We start from the raw sequence: 16,286 nt of genomic DNA on the forward strand, positions 1-16,286 counted from the left end.
ATCAAATGGTCATTCTTTATTTCTAACGTATTTACATTCCCATACTTTTTGTTTATTAAATAAAAAGCAAAATTTCATTCTCAGGAAACATTTTCTTTTGTTTTAGATTTTTTGGCGGAATTGAAGAATTGTGTTTGTGTGCAATTTTCAATTTCCTCTTTGGCAGCCGCAATCAATTTTTTTTTTGATAGAAATGCCTCCCTCTCAATCCAACGCCCATTTCTTTTGTTTTCTCGATTAACTGTGGTTTTATGAGCAGCCCTTTTTAAAGGTTCAGGCTCTAGGAGTTCCGTTTTATTGGGTTCTGTAGTTTTATGGGTTCTTTTAGGAGAGCACTCAGATTAGGGAGTTTTTTTTCGATTACTGTAGTTTTATGAGTTTTGTGTGTTCTGAACCCAACTTTTTTTCGGAGGCGGGGCTATAGAGGGCTTCTCCAATTTTCTGAGAATCTTGGCAGTCCCATCAAAGAGGTTTGTATTTGATTACTGTAGTTTTATAGGTTTTGTGTTTTGGACAGAAGAATCTTTTTTTCAGAGGGCGTGGCTATGGAGGGGTCCTTCAATTTTCTGAGATTCTTTGTTCCTTTGAACTTCCATTCTATCCCTGGCATCCTGAAAGAAGCAATTCCTCAATTTCGTTTTTGTGAGTGACAGAGCATTCTTTTTCTCAGATAGTCAACGTCGCCCTATGCCCTCGACTACCATTCCCCGATTTTTTTTCGGAATGACGTGTCCTCCCATCAGAGCTGAGAGGAATAGAGCCCTCTCTCAGCTTGATGAAACCCCTCCCAACGAATGCCTTCCCAACGTTTTTTATTTTATTTTCTCTCCAAGACAATTTCGTTTTTTCTTCTGCTTCATTCATCTTTTTCATTTTTAAACAAAGCTGATATTTTACGTTTACGGATTTCCCGACATTTTTAGACAATCTTCGAAATCAGCAAAGACTTGCACAATTACAGTTTTTGGAAAGCAAAGCCTATTCCTCCGAGTTTAGCGCTTTTTAAGTATGTACAGTACCGGTCAAAAAGATATACAAAAACGTGTTTTCAGTTGATTTAGACCATTTTCCAGAGTCTGAACCTTGGCTGTCAAGGGTCCGATCATTTTGAAAGATTTAGAGATTATACAACAGACCTAAATTGAAAATTTCAGATTTACAGAATTTTTGAAAATTCCTAGTTTTTCAGATATTTCCGAATTCTGAAGACACTTCCCTGTTTGCACGCTTAAAGTTCAAAAACAGGAGAAAAAGGGTTGTTCTTCATAAATCGTCAAATATCTGAAAAACAAGGAATTTTCGAAAAATAGGTAAATGTGAAATTTCTAATCGAGTCTTTTTTATACTTGCAAAATTTTCAAAGTGATCGGACACTTGACAGTAGTGTTCCTGACACCTGAAAAAAGTCAAAATCAACTGAAAAATGCGCTTTTGCATATATTATTGGCTGGTACTGTAACTTCGCCGAATTGAGATGCAATAAAGGAAAAAAAATGCATATTGACACTTTTGTTACCGTAATTTTAAAAAGACTAACCGGAAAGATAACATTGAGAATCAAGCAAAAAAAGTGATTTTTGTGGTAGAGAGCAAAGATATTCTATCTCTTCTTGCCCATGGTGATTTTTCTTTTTCTTTTGATATTTCAAAAGATAAAGTTTTCAATTTTTCTTGTATTTTCCAATTAATAAGAGAATACCTTTCCCCCCAATATTTCCCGCAGTATAAAATCAACAAAAACGCTGTTCTCAGTAGGTGACTCGCTATCTTTTCTGTTGTGTACTTTTATTCTACTTGTTGTCTTTTTGTTGCGTGTGACCAAGGTGAGAAAAATTAATGGGGACACATCTTCGAAAAGGGCAGCAAACTGTTTAGCGTTTTGCGTTTTTGCATGCCTATCACGGTCATGAAGAAAAAAGAACATTAACCAATGTCACACCACGCTAATGAAGACAGAAAACTGTCAATTAATATACTTACCGAGATTGGCATTATCTTATTCTTCGTATTCAATTCTATACTCTCTTCCACGTGAAGCACTACTTCACCTCTTTTTTGTGACAGCTTCGCGTCTTCACCAACACATTTTGTTTAAACTTTCTCTTGAGCTGACTCATGTTCCCAAGTGTTATTAGCGCATTTTCAATTTTTTTGTCTCTAGCTCGCTTTTTTTAGTTCCCTATCGAAATTTCTATCTACTGAATTTTACAGTGATGTCTTACAATGTGCGGGAGCACTCTTCTAAAAAAATCGCGTACTACTATGACAGTAACATTGGAAATTTTCACTTTGGCCCAGAACATCCAATGAAACCAAATCGTATTCGATTGGCCCATCAACTAGTCACAGCTTATGGGTTGTATCGGCATATGGACATTTTTGTAAGTTGATGCTACCGTGTCCCAAAATACTTTGACTATTTCCAGAGGCCATTTCCAGCAACACGTAAAGACATGCAAGAGTTCCATCCAGAAGACTATACATATTTCCTATCGGTAGCAGAGCCACAACGAGTTGAATGGCTTGCGAAAGACATGAAAAAATGTGAGTTTGGTTCATGTGAATTTTTTGTGTTTATGTACGCTTCTCCTGTTATGATCAAAATAAAGGAGAAGAGCGTCGCGTTATCATTTGTGAAGTTAAGTTCGCAACAATTGTGTCGATTTTTGGCTGATCAAGTACACAACGCTTTTTGCAAAAGAAAAAGTGCAATGATTGGCATTGAAAGATCTGTGAGATTAGAATCAATGGTGTCAAAAATTGACACCTAATTGTCAGTTCTCCTTTCGGTTTAGAATTGATTTATTGCCACACTTTCAAAGGTCAAACAGTTTTCTGAGACCTGACAGTTTCTAATTCAACAAGGAATCATAAATTTATCATGATTCAAGTTGTATTGATTTTCAGATTCTGAGATTTTTAAATTGTGAACTTTTGTATAATAATTCTGAGTTGAGAACAAATTTTTAGAGTTTGAGATTCAATCCTCGAATTTTGAGATTTCGTTATAGAATTCTAATGTTCTGTCAATCTGAAGATCAGAAGTTTAAAACATTGAAATCCAAGAATGATTCTGAAATTAGAAGCATCTTAAGTTCTGAAATTCCGAAATTCTGAAATTCAGAAATTTTGAAATTCTGAAAATCTAAAGTTTACTTGTATTCTGAATAGTTTAATATTCTGAAATTATGAAGTTTGGAAACTCCAAGATTCTGAAATTCCGAAATTCGGAAAATCAGAAATTCAGAAATTTTTAAATTCTAAAATTCTAAAAATTATGAAATTCTAAAAATTCCGAAATTATGCTCTCAATTTTTGGGTTTTTGGGGCTCCGACATCCTGAAATTCTAGGATGAACATTTTTGGGCTTTGAGATTCTGAGCCTCTAAAGTCTTGAAATAGTGAAATTCCGAAATTTCGAAATTACGAGGTTTTGTGATCCAGAGATATAAATTTGTAGATTCTGGGCACTAAAGATCAAAGAACCTGAAAAAATTTAAATCTAATATCGAAACTTTCAGATAACATTGGTGAAGACTGTCCGATCATCTCAGATCTCTTCCAATATAATCAGACTACATGTGGGGGTACACTTGCAGCAGCAACAAAACTCAACAAGCAAAAAGCTGACATTGTAATCAACTGGATGGGAGGTTCAAGTCATGCAAAATATGCAGAAGCAAATGGATTTTGCTTTACCAATGACGTTGTTCTCGGAATTCTCAAATTACTTGATTTCCATCCTCGTGTTCTCTACGTCGACATTGATGTTCTCCATGGCGATGGTGTAGAAGAAGCATTCTACTGCACTGATCGTGTAATGACGGTTTCATTTCATCAATATGGAAAAGGAGTTTTTCCGGGAACTGGAAATGTGCAATCAATAGGAGCTGAAGAAGGAACAGGATACTCTGTAAACGTTCCACTTAAAGAAGGGATCACCGACAAAGTTTATCAAAGCATTTTCAAACCAATTATCACCAAAGTGATGGATCGATTCGATCCAAGTGTGATCGTTCTTCAATGCGGACCAGATTCACTCTCAGGCGATAAAATTGGAAGGTTCAACCTTACTCTGGATGGGCATGGAGAATGTGTCAGCTTCCTAAGATCATTCAACCTCCCATTAATGCTTCTCGGTGGTGGTGGCTTCAATTCTGATAATGTTGCTAAATGCTGGGCAAATGAAACAGCCATTGCTTGCGGCCAAAATCTCCCGGTTAGACCACCAGGGAACGACTACAAGAAATACTTCCGGTCCAGTTTCCGTCTTCCAGTCAAGCCTTCAAATATGGCGAATCACAACAGACCAAAAGAGTTGGCTGCAATTCAACGGGAGATATTTGCAAACTTGAACAGTTTACCAGCAGTTCCAAGTGTTCAAATGCAACGTGAGTTGTTTATATGATCTTAATCAATAAATTTAATAAATTTCAGCGATTCAAGAGGAAATTTTAGCACCGTTGCCAGAAGTGTCACAAGTTCTTGAAATGGCCAACCCGGATGAGAGACTCCCACCACAAGTAATGGATAGTGTTGTTGCACACGAAGGAGAATTCTACGATTTTGAAAATGGTTCTGGAGCAAATCGCGGAGTCGTTCAGTACGCGGACATGACACCTCCAGACGACTGGTTTTTGGATGATTTTTTCCAAGACTTGCAAACGATTGAAATGAGATCTGAAATGGTTTAAAAGAACTATTTCTTCTTTTGATTATCGTGTTCTTATCTCCCCTTCCATTTCAGAATTGTACATTCTTTCTTTCTTCCCACCAAAAGGTGTGTATCCAACTATACATATTTTTTAGGATAAGTTGGTTCCAGAAGCACATGGGATATTGTGGGAGGAAAAAGATAATTTTTATTACATACTACCAGTTAGTTTTTCTGTTTCGATTTGCAGGCTTAGGCTTAAACGCTCTACATCCCATAGTTCTATTTACCCCATTTTTGAACCAATTTACCCTAAGAACTTGATGTACCCTCGATGTTCCCATTTTTTGGTGTAGTCTTGAATCCCGGAAAACTCGTCATTTGTTTGTTTGCCATAATAACTCTTTTTACGAATCATATTTTTTGAATTTAATTCCAGAATGCTACCAATTCAGAAACTGAAAATTATTAGTGAAAATTTCTGTCAACTTGTTTCTGATTTTTATAATACTTTTTCCTTTTTCTTTGTCTATTTTAACATTTTACTTCATTTTCAAAAAATAAAAAATTGTATTTTTTTAAATATTTTCTATATATTATTGAAATCAGTTTTTTCTTTACTTTTTTCCGTTCACCATCTTTTTTTTTTCTTCATTGATCACACTGTCCGGTTGGTGAGCAATTTGTGAGGAGTGTGAGAAAACGGAAGATTTTCGTTTTCGTCGCGGGGAGGCTCCTCTCAAGTGCTTTGTTTCGCGTAGTCGACACGAAAAAATATACATGAAATGTGTATTTTTCTTATTTGCAGTCCGACAAACATGCCTGCCGATCTTTTACGCATATGAGATATTAGAATCGCATGGTTTCCAAAATGTTTCTTTTTTCTTTATTATTTTTGATAATTTTCATTATTTGAAATTCTAAGAACGTTGTTTGTGTTTGTATTAACGTTACAAAAATGTGTTTTCATTTAACTGGATATTTTTAAACTGATTTAAAAAAATTTTCAAATTGTTTCTTCAATTTTTTGTTATTTTATGATAAGGCGTTTTTTTTTTGGTTGAAAAATTGCATTTTTAGAGTTACATGGCTCTCCAACTATTGAAACGACCTCGACCGCTTCCTGCTTTCAAAGACGAAGAAAAGGGAATCTATGCACAATGGAAAATTAAAGTAATATTTTTCCAATAATTTTATTTAAAACAAACATTAAAAATTCCAGGGATTTTACTACCGAAAAGCGGGATTTCCGAAAATGTCTGTCAAAGGAGTAGCTAGAATTCGATACGCAAAATTGGAAGTTGAAGGAAAACTTCCACATTTTACAGTTTCAAAGCAATTAGTGAGTTTTCGATGGTTTTCTTTACTAGAATTGGGTTTTCAGGTAAATATTGGATATGTAGAAAATGTGAATGATGATATTTTGGATATAAGAGGCTGTGACTTCCGGTTGCTAATATTTGGAGTTCAGCATGTTGAAGTGAGTTGGCAATTCAAATTCTAAACATATATCATAATTTATTGACAACAAGTTGCAGATTATTCGAGACTGGCTCCGTTTTCTGGTTATAAGACAACGCATTCCACACTCACTTATGGGTCTTCCGTTTGATTGGCAGGTACAGTAAGAGAACGATATTTCTGGCCAAGAGTTAGAATGACCCATTATCTGACCGTTTTCTTTTGCAATGATTATTTTCCAAATGTTTAGTTGGGCAGCAATGTACATATTTAGATACCGTGGATGATCTAATAGAAACACACTCTATATGTACACTTTGAGCTCAATTATTTTGGTTCCAACAAGAGTTTAAGCAAATCTGTCAGCTGAATAAATGTTCATCATAATAACCTTGACAACCTGTCAGTTGGGATATTTTTACATCGTTTGAATGAACCGAGAAAATTGAGTGCACATTTTATATTCCTTTTAATTTCAGGTGAAACCAATACGAGATGATCAAGAATTGCAACTATCTCGCATTTCACCGTTCCACTGCTTCAAAATTTGGTGATCTATATAAAAGTTTTCGGGCCTCATCCCAAATATTCCGTTAATATGTATTAAAACGAATGAATGCTCTTGAAAAATTTCAAATTATTTTTTTCTTGAAAAAACATTTTTTTAAATTATACTTTACTTCTCTCTTTAGTTTGTTTTCTACTTGCGTCCATTAAGAACGATGAGATGTTTCTCTTGACAAATCAACGTTTCCGCCGAAAGTTCTGGCGTGATTCACAGAAAACTATGAGTGTGAAAATCTTGAAAATTACGAACACAGGTGAGTAAGCATGTTGAACTACGTCATACCACTATTTCAGCTTATCAACAACGTGTTTGATGACGTTTCTCTTTTTTGGGCAGTATAAATATGAAGTTTCACTCGATTTTCAGCATCAATTTGTTTCTTACTGTTCCACTTTCCCATTTTTTGAAACATATATAACTATCCCTTCTTGAAAATATTTAATTTCATTTTCCAGCTAACAAAAATTATGGCATACTACGGAAACGGAGGATACTCTCCTTACGGTCAACCTGCTTTTGGAGCGCCACCACCAATATTTGGAGCTCCCGGATACATTCCAGCAACTGTCCACGTTCACACTGATGGACATCATCATGGTCATCATCACCACCATCATGGATTCCTCCACGAGTTGGGACATGCTCTGACTGGACATCATCATCATCACCACCACGGACATCATTTCGGACACCACCACCATCACCATGGACATCACTAGATTTTTACTTCTTACAATTTTCTTTATGATATTTATCATTGCAATCTCTTTATAATGTGAAATGCATAATTGAATCAATTCGTGCTTGACTTAATAAACTTTTACAGTAATACAAATGCTTTAAAATTCTTTTAAAAAACAAAACAAAATAAACACAGGAAAAATCCAAACCGTATGTGAAATTAAACATTGACTGATAAAAATGTGTCAATCCCAAAATGTTGAGTTTTTTTTGTTTCTTGGGAAGCTTTTCAGTTAGAGAAAGGTTGTCATAATGTTAAACAATATATTTTCCAAAAAAACTTTGATGAAATTCCTCTTCACTGTGAACTTTAAGACAATTTATTTTGGTTACTGTGGAAAATGCCAAATAGTAACAACCTACTAAATTATAATCTGAATATCAAAATTATTTTGCTAATTGACCAGTTTTGACACTTCTTACAGAGAAAAATTAAAAATGATTCAAAGCGAACACTTCGATGGTTCTGAATAATGCAGTTCAAATATTCAAAAAACATAACAGAAAGTCTGTTCTAAATTTGTAGCAACAACATTTTGTTTACGAATCGTTTTGAAAAATTGAATTTTTCCAGTTTCGAATTTTTCCATGCATTTTTTGTTTTTTTTTCTCTCAAATTATCAAAAATTTGTGATAAAACCCAAGACGGTAAAATTTCACATGCAATTTTCTCATTTATTTTTTCACAGACATGAATCAAAAGCCATGACAATTCCTCTTGGCAAGTCAGCATTATGACGGAAGCTTATGACGGAAGCTTATGACGGAAGTTTTTGAGCGATTCATGAAAAATCTTGGGTGTGAAACTTAAAAAATTACGAACACTGGTGAATAAGCGTGTTGAACTACGTCATAGCACTATTTCAGCTTATCAGCAATGGGTTTGATGACGTTTCTCTTTTTTCGGCAGTATAAATATAGGGTTTCAGCTTGATTTCGATCATCAATCCGTTTCTTACTTTTCCAGTTTCCCATTCTCTTTGATATTACTTTTAGTTCATGAAAATACTTCTTCAAATGCAATAGTCGCTATTTCCAGCTAACAAAAACATGTCATATTACGGAACCGGAGGATATTCTCCTTACAGTCAACCTGCGTTTGGAGCACCACCACCAGTCTTTGGAGCTCCTGGATACATTCCTCCAACTGTTCACATTCACACTGATAGACATCATCATGGTCACCATCACCATCATCATGGATTCCTTCATGAGTTGGGGCATGCTCTGACTGGACACCATCACCATCATCACCACGGACATCATTTTGGACACCACCACCATCACCATGGACATTGTTGAATTGTTCCTTGAAAATTATCCATGATTATTTCGATATTTATCAACTTTTATCTCTTTGTTATGTGTAATGCATAATTGAAACTTTATTGCGCTTGACTCAATAAATTTGTGCTGTATGTAACAAAATTTTGTTAAAGGAGGCCAGACACGAAAGTCTACGGGGTTTTCTTGGGGCAAGATCATGTATTCTGACGGAAAATCGTGCTATTGCGATCAATGCGCGCTACCTGACGGTCATTTATTTTTTTAGAATACACTAGATTTCTTCACTGTTTGGCACTTATTCCCGACTTTTTCTCGTTATTCGGCCATTTTAGGATGTCGCCGCATGAAAACAGAAAAAAAACGAAAACACACATATGGGAGTCGAACCCGCGATACACGACTGATACAAGCGCGCTCACCTTTACACCACACAGCGTTTGTCGGCATCTGCCTCTAAAACGATTATGAAACGAGGAGTGGGCGCCGCTTAGAAGAACGGTCGCGTTCTCGCTTTTACAGTAACAGGGAGTTATGGTTTTGTGTCCATTGTTATTTTCTGACTGTATTGTGGCAAATATCAAAAAAAAAATAGAATTTTGAAAATTCTCATGTTTGGCCTCCTTTAAAGTTTCCTTGTAATAATAAAGTTCGAAGCCAGCAAAATACAATTTGGGAACTGGTTTTATCGTTTCAAAGACTGATTTCAATCCCAAAGACCTGTTTTTTTTGTTTGTTAGAAAACAGGACCGTAAAAAAAGAGTTATTTCAATAAAATGTATTTTTTGTAATCACTCTAATAAAATGTCCATTTACAGTCAAATAGTATAATAACGCTCCCACTGCCCACATTAAGCCAATTATCTGGTTTCTGGTGAAAGATGCCAAAAAATGGTAACTGGCAAAACGTTTATCATAATGTTTATACTTGCGACGAAACTGGCCGGGTCGGGCCTTCAAAACGTTTGTCAAGTGACATATTTAAAAAAAAACAATTTTTTTCAAAAACTAATTTTTTTGTTAAAAAATTTCCAAAAATTAATCAAAAATTTTTTTTGATAAATTTCGACCAAAAATACCCATCCGGGCCTTCCGGGCCGGGCCGGGCCTTCAACGATTTTTGCAAGTGTGATAATGTTCCAGTTATATTGCCAGTTGACCACTTTTTAAAATGTTTTACAGCGATCAAGAATTATTGTTTCGAAGTGAACAATACGATAGACTGGAGTGTTTACGGTAGATAGTATCAACAAACAAATTCAGTTCAATTCATTTTAAAAACAAAATTTATTTTTCTATCTGTTTCCTAATTCTTCAACTTGAAAAAGTCAAAGATGTTCCAGTTTGTTTTTTTTTATTCCAGTTTGTCACCGATCTATGTCACAGGAAGAATGACTAAGCCGCGTAAAAAAAGTCACCAATTATGCAAACTCAACGATGCTGAAAAAGGCGGAGGAAGAGGTCATTGTTGACTCTTATCATGTTTTATGACGACAAATTTCGATACTAGCATTTGTATAAATAGCAAGTGGAAAACTTTTTCAGTACCTCTTTTTACTTTTTGGCGTTTCTTTCCATTTCCTTCTACCATCTTTCACATTCAAATTTGTGAAAATTCAATCTTCGCTTTTTTCCAATTAACAAAAACTATGTCGTACTACGGAAACGGAGGATATTCTCCTTATGGTCAACCTGGTTACGGAGCACCACCACCAGTTTCTGGAGCACCTGGATACATTCCACCAACTGTTCACGGTCAAACTGATGGATATCATCATGATCATCATCACCACCATGGATTTTTACATGAGATGGGCCATGCTCTGACTGGACACCATCATTATCATCATCACGGACATCATTTCGAACACCATCATCATCACCATGGACACCACTGAATGCTTACTTTGAAATTTTTTTTTGTTTATTTTGATAATTATCACTTCTTTCATTTTTCACTAACGAATGCATAATTGAACAAATCTGTGCTTCACTCAATAAGCTTCTACCTTCATACAATCTTGTGATTCCTCCCTTGAATTGAAAAAAAAATCGGAACCTTGCTGGAAAAATACAAATTCATAACTGGATTTATCGTTTCGATGTTTTCCAAAGCTATTCTCAACTTACAGGAAAAAATATCCCTCGTTTCTATTTGTATAACAATACTACGCGGCTTATAACAAGGAGGTGACTAACTTACCAAGGTTTTACCAAAAAGTTATATCACACAGGAAAATCTATTGATGGCTCTAGTGGAGTCAATACCAAGTATGCAATTTGTCATTTTGACGTCAAAGAATACTGATTTATAAATGTAATTCCTACTTCTGTGTTACTGGAACTGTGTTTTGAGGTGTGTTCCTCTACCTCAACAACTAAACTATGTTCTCAAACAGCCATTAATCTGAGCCAAGGATTTATCGTATTATGGGAACAACATTTCTCTTCAAGATAAATGTTGATAACATTGCTCACATGATTTTTGGTTTCTATCAGATAAATCGAAAACATCAGTGTACGCTTATTATCTTCATAATCATATCAAAATATAACTTGTTTGATACTGTACTTATGAGAAGAATGACATTTTGAAATATCCAGTATTCAACTATTTACTTCAGGAGTTTTTATTGTTGTTTGAATTTTCAGTTTCTGTCAAGGTCTAATCGATTGATTTACGATTTGAAATGTTAAGTCTTTTCTTTCCCAGTTTAAAAATACATGTTTCAGAAAATCATGACATTACTGCCACGTCATCATTTTCCTCCCAACTTATCGGTGTTAAGAAATGTCAAACAAAAGGTTGTTGGTTCTTATCAATTTTTAGACGTTTTTATTTCCAGTATATAAATCACACATGGAGGTAAAAATGTCACATTCTTCTTTTCTCTATTCAGTTTTTCATTCATTTTGAAGTCAAAACTCAATTTTAACTTTCATTTCCTTTCCACGTCTTAACAACTGTTTTAATTTTTCTACAATCATACTTGTCCAAATTCAACCGTTGCTTTTTCCAGCTAACAGAAAATATGTCGTACTACGGAAACGGTGGATACTCTCAATACACCACTCACCAATATGGAACGCCAACTCATATGACTTCTGGATACACTCACACCACTGTCACAGTTCATTCCGATGGCCATCATCACGGCCACCACAATCATTCACTCCATCATGATTTGAGCCATCACGGACACCACGGACATCATCATCATGATCATCACCATGGTGGCCATCACTATGATCATCATCATCACCATCACCATGGACACCACTGAATTGATTCCAGACCTTATTTAATAATGTTATTCAAAATTTCAATTTTTTCAATTTCAATTTTTCAATAGTTTCACTTGTTTCAATTTTCAATTTATGTAATGAAAATTTTTTGAACAATTTCGGAAATGTTTTGGGAAGAAAAGAAACGGATAATAACTGTAGATATGACTGTACCTAAGCGCTCGAATTTCGCATTTTCACAACCTATTTTCACAGGCCCCGTGGATCCGATTCCAATAATATTAGATGAGAGAGAAATGCTTTCATTTATTCAGGATCTTTATTTTCAGGATTTTTGAGTGTCTAGAACATGAAAAATGAAAACAACATTATGCCCAAAAAGACATAAAAAGTGAGCGGTATTTACGGGAAAATATATAGAATCATATTGAACATTTGCGTAGGCAGGTGGCGTTAATTGGAGGGTTAGTCGACAGGCGTCATGTCCTCCCTAAGGAATGGTGTGCTACTTTTTTTCTTCTGTTTGGGTAGTTTCAATGTTGTGTTCCAAGATATAGTTTTCAGTATAGTTGCCGCTCTAAAAACGTTGCTTCAGAAAATAAGAAATCATTAGAAATGTGAAGTACAGAATACTGAAAAAAAAATGGACTTCATTTTCCAAAAATAGCTCTCACGATTGTGTTGATCTGACCTAATTAGACGTGCTCTGAGGAAATACTATGAAGACGCTTGTGAAACATGTTTTCGTATAGTTCTTAGTAATGATTTCTATCCAGTATTCCTCAGAGATTACTTCAATACCTTTTTTATTATTCTACTAGTTACTCTCAGTTTATTCTGAAAATAAAGTCTGACTTCTTTTTTTTTCTTAAACTCTCTGTCTCTTAGCTCTCCCGTTTCCATGATAACAGAAAATGATTGATGGTTAGTTCGAATGTCAGTTGTGAGCATTTTAGTACTTGACACAGGCTGCTTCATGTACACAACAATATCACGTTTCTGAAAATCTTTCACTTTGAATTTGAGATTTTTATATTCTTTTTTGGTACTTTTGTAAAAACCATAGTGATAATATTAGATTTGCCACGAAATTTGATACAGAGAAGAAGTTATAAAAAAGTTAAAAGTTAATTGGTTTCGGCGCGAGGAATTGGCCGCAATTCGGATTGGAACAACTTTTGGACCTCTAATCTTTCCTCAGTGTGTTGAAACGGGGTGGTTACTGTAATCGCGGTTACTAAAACCCTGGAAAGATAGTTTACAAAATCTTTGGTTTTTTTTTTCTGAAAACGGTTAAACTGTTTGTTGCAAATCTCTACTTTTGTTCGTTCAGATCACTATTTCTTCTATCACTTGCTTTTAGTTGGGTATACTAATTTATTGCAGACATGGAAGATGTTCCATTGTTTCTGACTCCTGTCACAAAAAGTGAAGGTGGTGACAACCCTGCTGAACCGGGATCAAAAGAATTGGAGAAATTTTTACAGCGACAAGCACCATCTTTGAAGGGAGATGAGAAAGTTGGAAATCCGTTAGATCCTTTCCAAATGTGAGTGAAATAATGCTCCAAGAGGCGAAATCTTGAGATAAGATCATGTGACAAACGATATAATTGACTTGTTGACCACAATTTGCTCCATAAAATGACTCGAACTGAGCAAACTGTGGTATTTCAATTGTTTGTCGTTACAGGATCAAACTCTTCACATTCGGATCCGCGAAGAAAATAATTTTAGAACAATCTCGTCTCCAACCAAATTCTGAGAAAGAACTAATCATAGTTTCGTTCTCAAAGATGGAGCACAAAGTCTCAATTATCTCCAAGCAGTTTCCTGACACAAAATGGAGCATTATGATCAAAGGACAAGATTCAGTATTATCAAATAGTTCCTTTAAGTTTGATTCGTCACTCAAATGGAACACATTCACTGAATTGAAACTGAAAAATGATTTGGCCAAGGAAGGAACCAGGTTTAGTTGACAATCTTGCAAATACCAGAAGTATGATTTTTCAGCAAAAATGAGGAAAAGTTCCTTCAAATTCTAACTCTCGATGTCATCACTGCAACATCTAAATTGTTCGATTTCATTTCTGAAATGTATGGGAGCGTCGACAGTCGCTTGCGATTGATGTACGACCTTATCGATAATGGATTAGATGAGATTATAAATATTTTCGTCGAAAAATCGAACATGGTTCAGTACGAGTTCTTTTCTTTTGATGAAAAAGAGACTCTCCTGAAACCACTTCTCCGCAAACTCAACCATCCCAAAGAACTCACTGTTCTGTCACAAAGTTATCCAGATTTCCAATATCATATCGAGCTCAGGAATGTTCTTCTGGAATCTTTCATTAGCTATGGCGCGAGTTTTATGAAACTAGATGAAATCATGAATATCAAATCTGAAAAGATCTGCTTGTTCGAGGTGAATCTGAACCAATTCGATTTGGGAATTATAATCAATGCATGGATGCTTGGATGGAACCCGCAATGGAAAGCACTGCTCATGATGATAGACAATAATTATCTAGAAATTGAGTCACTCGTTGAAGGAAAATGTCTCCCAATGCCCGTTTCCGAGGACTGGGGTTTCCTCGATCGGTGAGTCACAAGAGCTCAATTATCTAAATTTCTGGGAGATATATCGAAAATTTGTCAATTGTGAAAATGTTTGCCGTAACTTTCCCATCATTTTTCAGTTTCCATATTCTTTACATCTCTTACAGAAATTGAGATAATTGAGATAATAGCTTCCAACGTGGAAAATGGGGATGACGTTCTATAAGCTCGTATTTGTACTACATATGAGCCAAATTACCCCGGTTCCCTTTAAAAACGATAAGATATCAATTCAAAAAAACATGTGTCTTGATATGACAAAATATTAATCAGCTGGGAAATGCTCAATACCTTCAACAGGATTTGAGATGCCGTAGACAATCATTAGAACGGCAACCCTAACTTTTAACTGTGTGCCAATTTATATCGGTTCCTGTGATAGATATAAAAAATTGTCAACTGTCAAAACATTTATGATATTATGATTAACAATTTATTATTTGACCAATTTTTGATATCTTCTACAGGAGCAGAGAAAAATTGGCTCAAAGTTAAAGTAAAAGGGTGGGAGTCGTTCTACTAGAATGGCTTTATAACGGTCAACTTTAAGCGCATATATCTCGTTTTTTGTGACAGATATGAAAAATTGATAAACAGACAAAATCTTTATCACACATTCAAAATTATTTTATCAGTTGGCCACTTTTTGTTATCTCTCACAGAAAATGAAATAAATGAGCTCACAGTTGACGGCTTGGAAGGCATTCTATTAGTGTTTGTTGTAGTTGAACTTGAAAAGAAATTTAAAGGGTAGTGCTCTATTAGAGGAAATGCAATAACATGAAAATAATGAAGTACGCACAATATAATGAAATTAAGTTTTTAGGAATCCTCAGTTCCCTCTCATCAAATTTGAAAAAGACGAGCAAATTGGATATCGACGAAGACGTGATGAAGATGGAGCAGCAATCACTTTTTCAATCCGTCAATACAATGTTTTCAAGATAATATTAAGCCCAGCAGAGGCTACCAATAGCTACACTCAATACGATGAGTGGTTCGATACAACAATTAAACGATTCATGTCCGATGACGACTGATATCGTAAAATCACTAATAGAAATAAACCTAAAACATGCATTTTGAGCTCAATTATCTTGTTTTTTCTAACAGATATCAAAAAGTGGTCAACTGATACAATGTTAACCATGATATCATCAACATTTTAGCAGTGAGCCAATTATTTGTATCTTTCATGGCAACCAAGATAATTGAGCTCGAAGTGCACTTGAGCCTCTATTAGTGCATTTACCATATTTTCTTTCAATGTGATTTTTTCATGTTTCGGTGACTCAATTTTTCTGTGACAACTCAAAACCAGCTTGTTCAAAAAATCATGTATTTTTCTCATAATTTTTGTAAATTTATCTATACCTATGAAGGAGCGAGAGTCATTGCTTACTGCACGCCTAACTATGATGTTTAAAAAAATCAAACACCCAAAAAAAACATTTAGAAAAAAAACATATCCCATGATTTGCGATGCTCGAACCTTCCAAATTAATGGTCTTTGCATAACATGACTAATTGAAAATGTTTTACGTCAAGAACTATTTCAATTTATCAGTGAGTGGGTGACTTTTCCGTCAGAAAAGTCTTGTGACGTAGTAAATGTCACTTGTATAAATAGACGGAGAAAAGTTTCAGTAGTCATTTAGTTTTTGTTTTGCTCTTCAATTGAAAGTATTTTGAAGATTCATCTTTTCTTGAA

The 16,286-nt window shown here is 35.0% G+C and overlaps 7 protein-coding genes across 7 annotated transcripts; all 7 read left to right on the plus strand.

Moving 5' to 3' along the window:
- Positions 1-2,213: 2,213 nt before the first annotated feature.
- CBG15416 lies at positions 2,214-4,694 on the plus strand (the record flags this gene model as incomplete). The annotated part of the gene is made up of 4 exons (XM_002645314.1): positions 2,214-2,381; positions 2,427-2,544; positions 3,522-4,391; positions 4,438-4,694. 4 exons carry the CDS (start codon positions 2,214-2,216, stop codon positions 4,692-4,694), a joined length of 1,413 nt encoding a protein of 470 aa, XP_002645360.1.
- Positions 4,695-5,740: 1,046 nt separating this feature from the next.
- CBG15415 lies at positions 5,741-6,669 on the plus strand (the record flags this gene model as incomplete). The annotated part of the gene is made up of 5 exons (XM_002645313.1): positions 5,741-5,827; positions 5,877-5,996; positions 6,039-6,134; positions 6,193-6,273; positions 6,595-6,669. 5 exons carry the CDS (start codon positions 5,741-5,743, stop codon positions 6,667-6,669), a joined length of 459 nt encoding a protein of 152 aa, XP_002645359.1.
- A 481-nt stretch (positions 6,670-7,150) lies between these two features.
- Positions 7,151-7,402, plus strand: CBG15414 (the record flags this gene model as incomplete). The annotated part of the gene is made up of 1 exon (XM_002645312.1): positions 7,151-7,402. The coding sequence occupies one exon, from the start codon at positions 7,151-7,153 to the stop codon at positions 7,400-7,402; it is 252 nt and encodes an 83-aa protein (XP_002645358.1).
- A 1,072-nt stretch (positions 7,403-8,474) lies between these two features.
- On the plus strand, positions 8,475-8,726 carry CBG15413 (the record flags this gene model as incomplete). The annotated part of the gene is made up of 1 exon (XM_002645311.1): positions 8,475-8,726. The coding sequence occupies one exon, from the start codon at positions 8,475-8,477 to the stop codon at positions 8,724-8,726; it is 252 nt and encodes an 83-aa protein (XP_002645357.1).
- A 1,631-nt stretch (positions 8,727-10,357) lies between these two features.
- Positions 10,358-10,606, plus strand: CBG15412 (the record flags this gene model as incomplete). The annotated part of the gene is made up of 1 exon (XM_002645310.1): positions 10,358-10,606. One exon carries the CDS (start codon positions 10,358-10,360, stop codon positions 10,604-10,606), a length of 249 nt encoding a protein of 82 aa, XP_002645356.1.
- Positions 10,607-11,740: 1,134 nt separating this feature from the next.
- CBG15411 lies at positions 11,741-11,992 on the plus strand (the record flags this gene model as incomplete). The annotated part of the gene is made up of 1 exon (XM_002645309.1): positions 11,741-11,992. One exon carries the CDS (start codon positions 11,741-11,743, stop codon positions 11,990-11,992), a length of 252 nt encoding a protein of 83 aa, XP_002645355.1.
- Positions 11,993-12,868: 876 nt separating this feature from the next.
- On the plus strand, positions 12,869-15,615 carry CBG15410 (the record flags this gene model as incomplete). Its single annotated transcript, XM_045240304.1, has 5 exons — positions 12,869-12,878; positions 13,341-13,503; positions 13,647-13,925; positions 13,970-14,557; positions 15,402-15,615. 5 exons carry the CDS (start codon positions 12,869-12,871, stop codon positions 15,613-15,615), a joined length of 1,254 nt encoding a protein of 417 aa, XP_045095744.1.
- Between the last annotated feature and the right edge of the window lie 671 nt (positions 15,616-16,286).

The sequence above is a fragment of the Caenorhabditis briggsae genome, assembly GCF_000004555.2.
Source record: "Caenorhabditis briggsae complete genome, chrX, whole genome shotgun sequence".
Lineage (NCBI taxonomy): Eukaryota > Metazoa > Nematoda > Chromadorea > Rhabditida > Rhabditidae > Caenorhabditis > Caenorhabditis briggsae.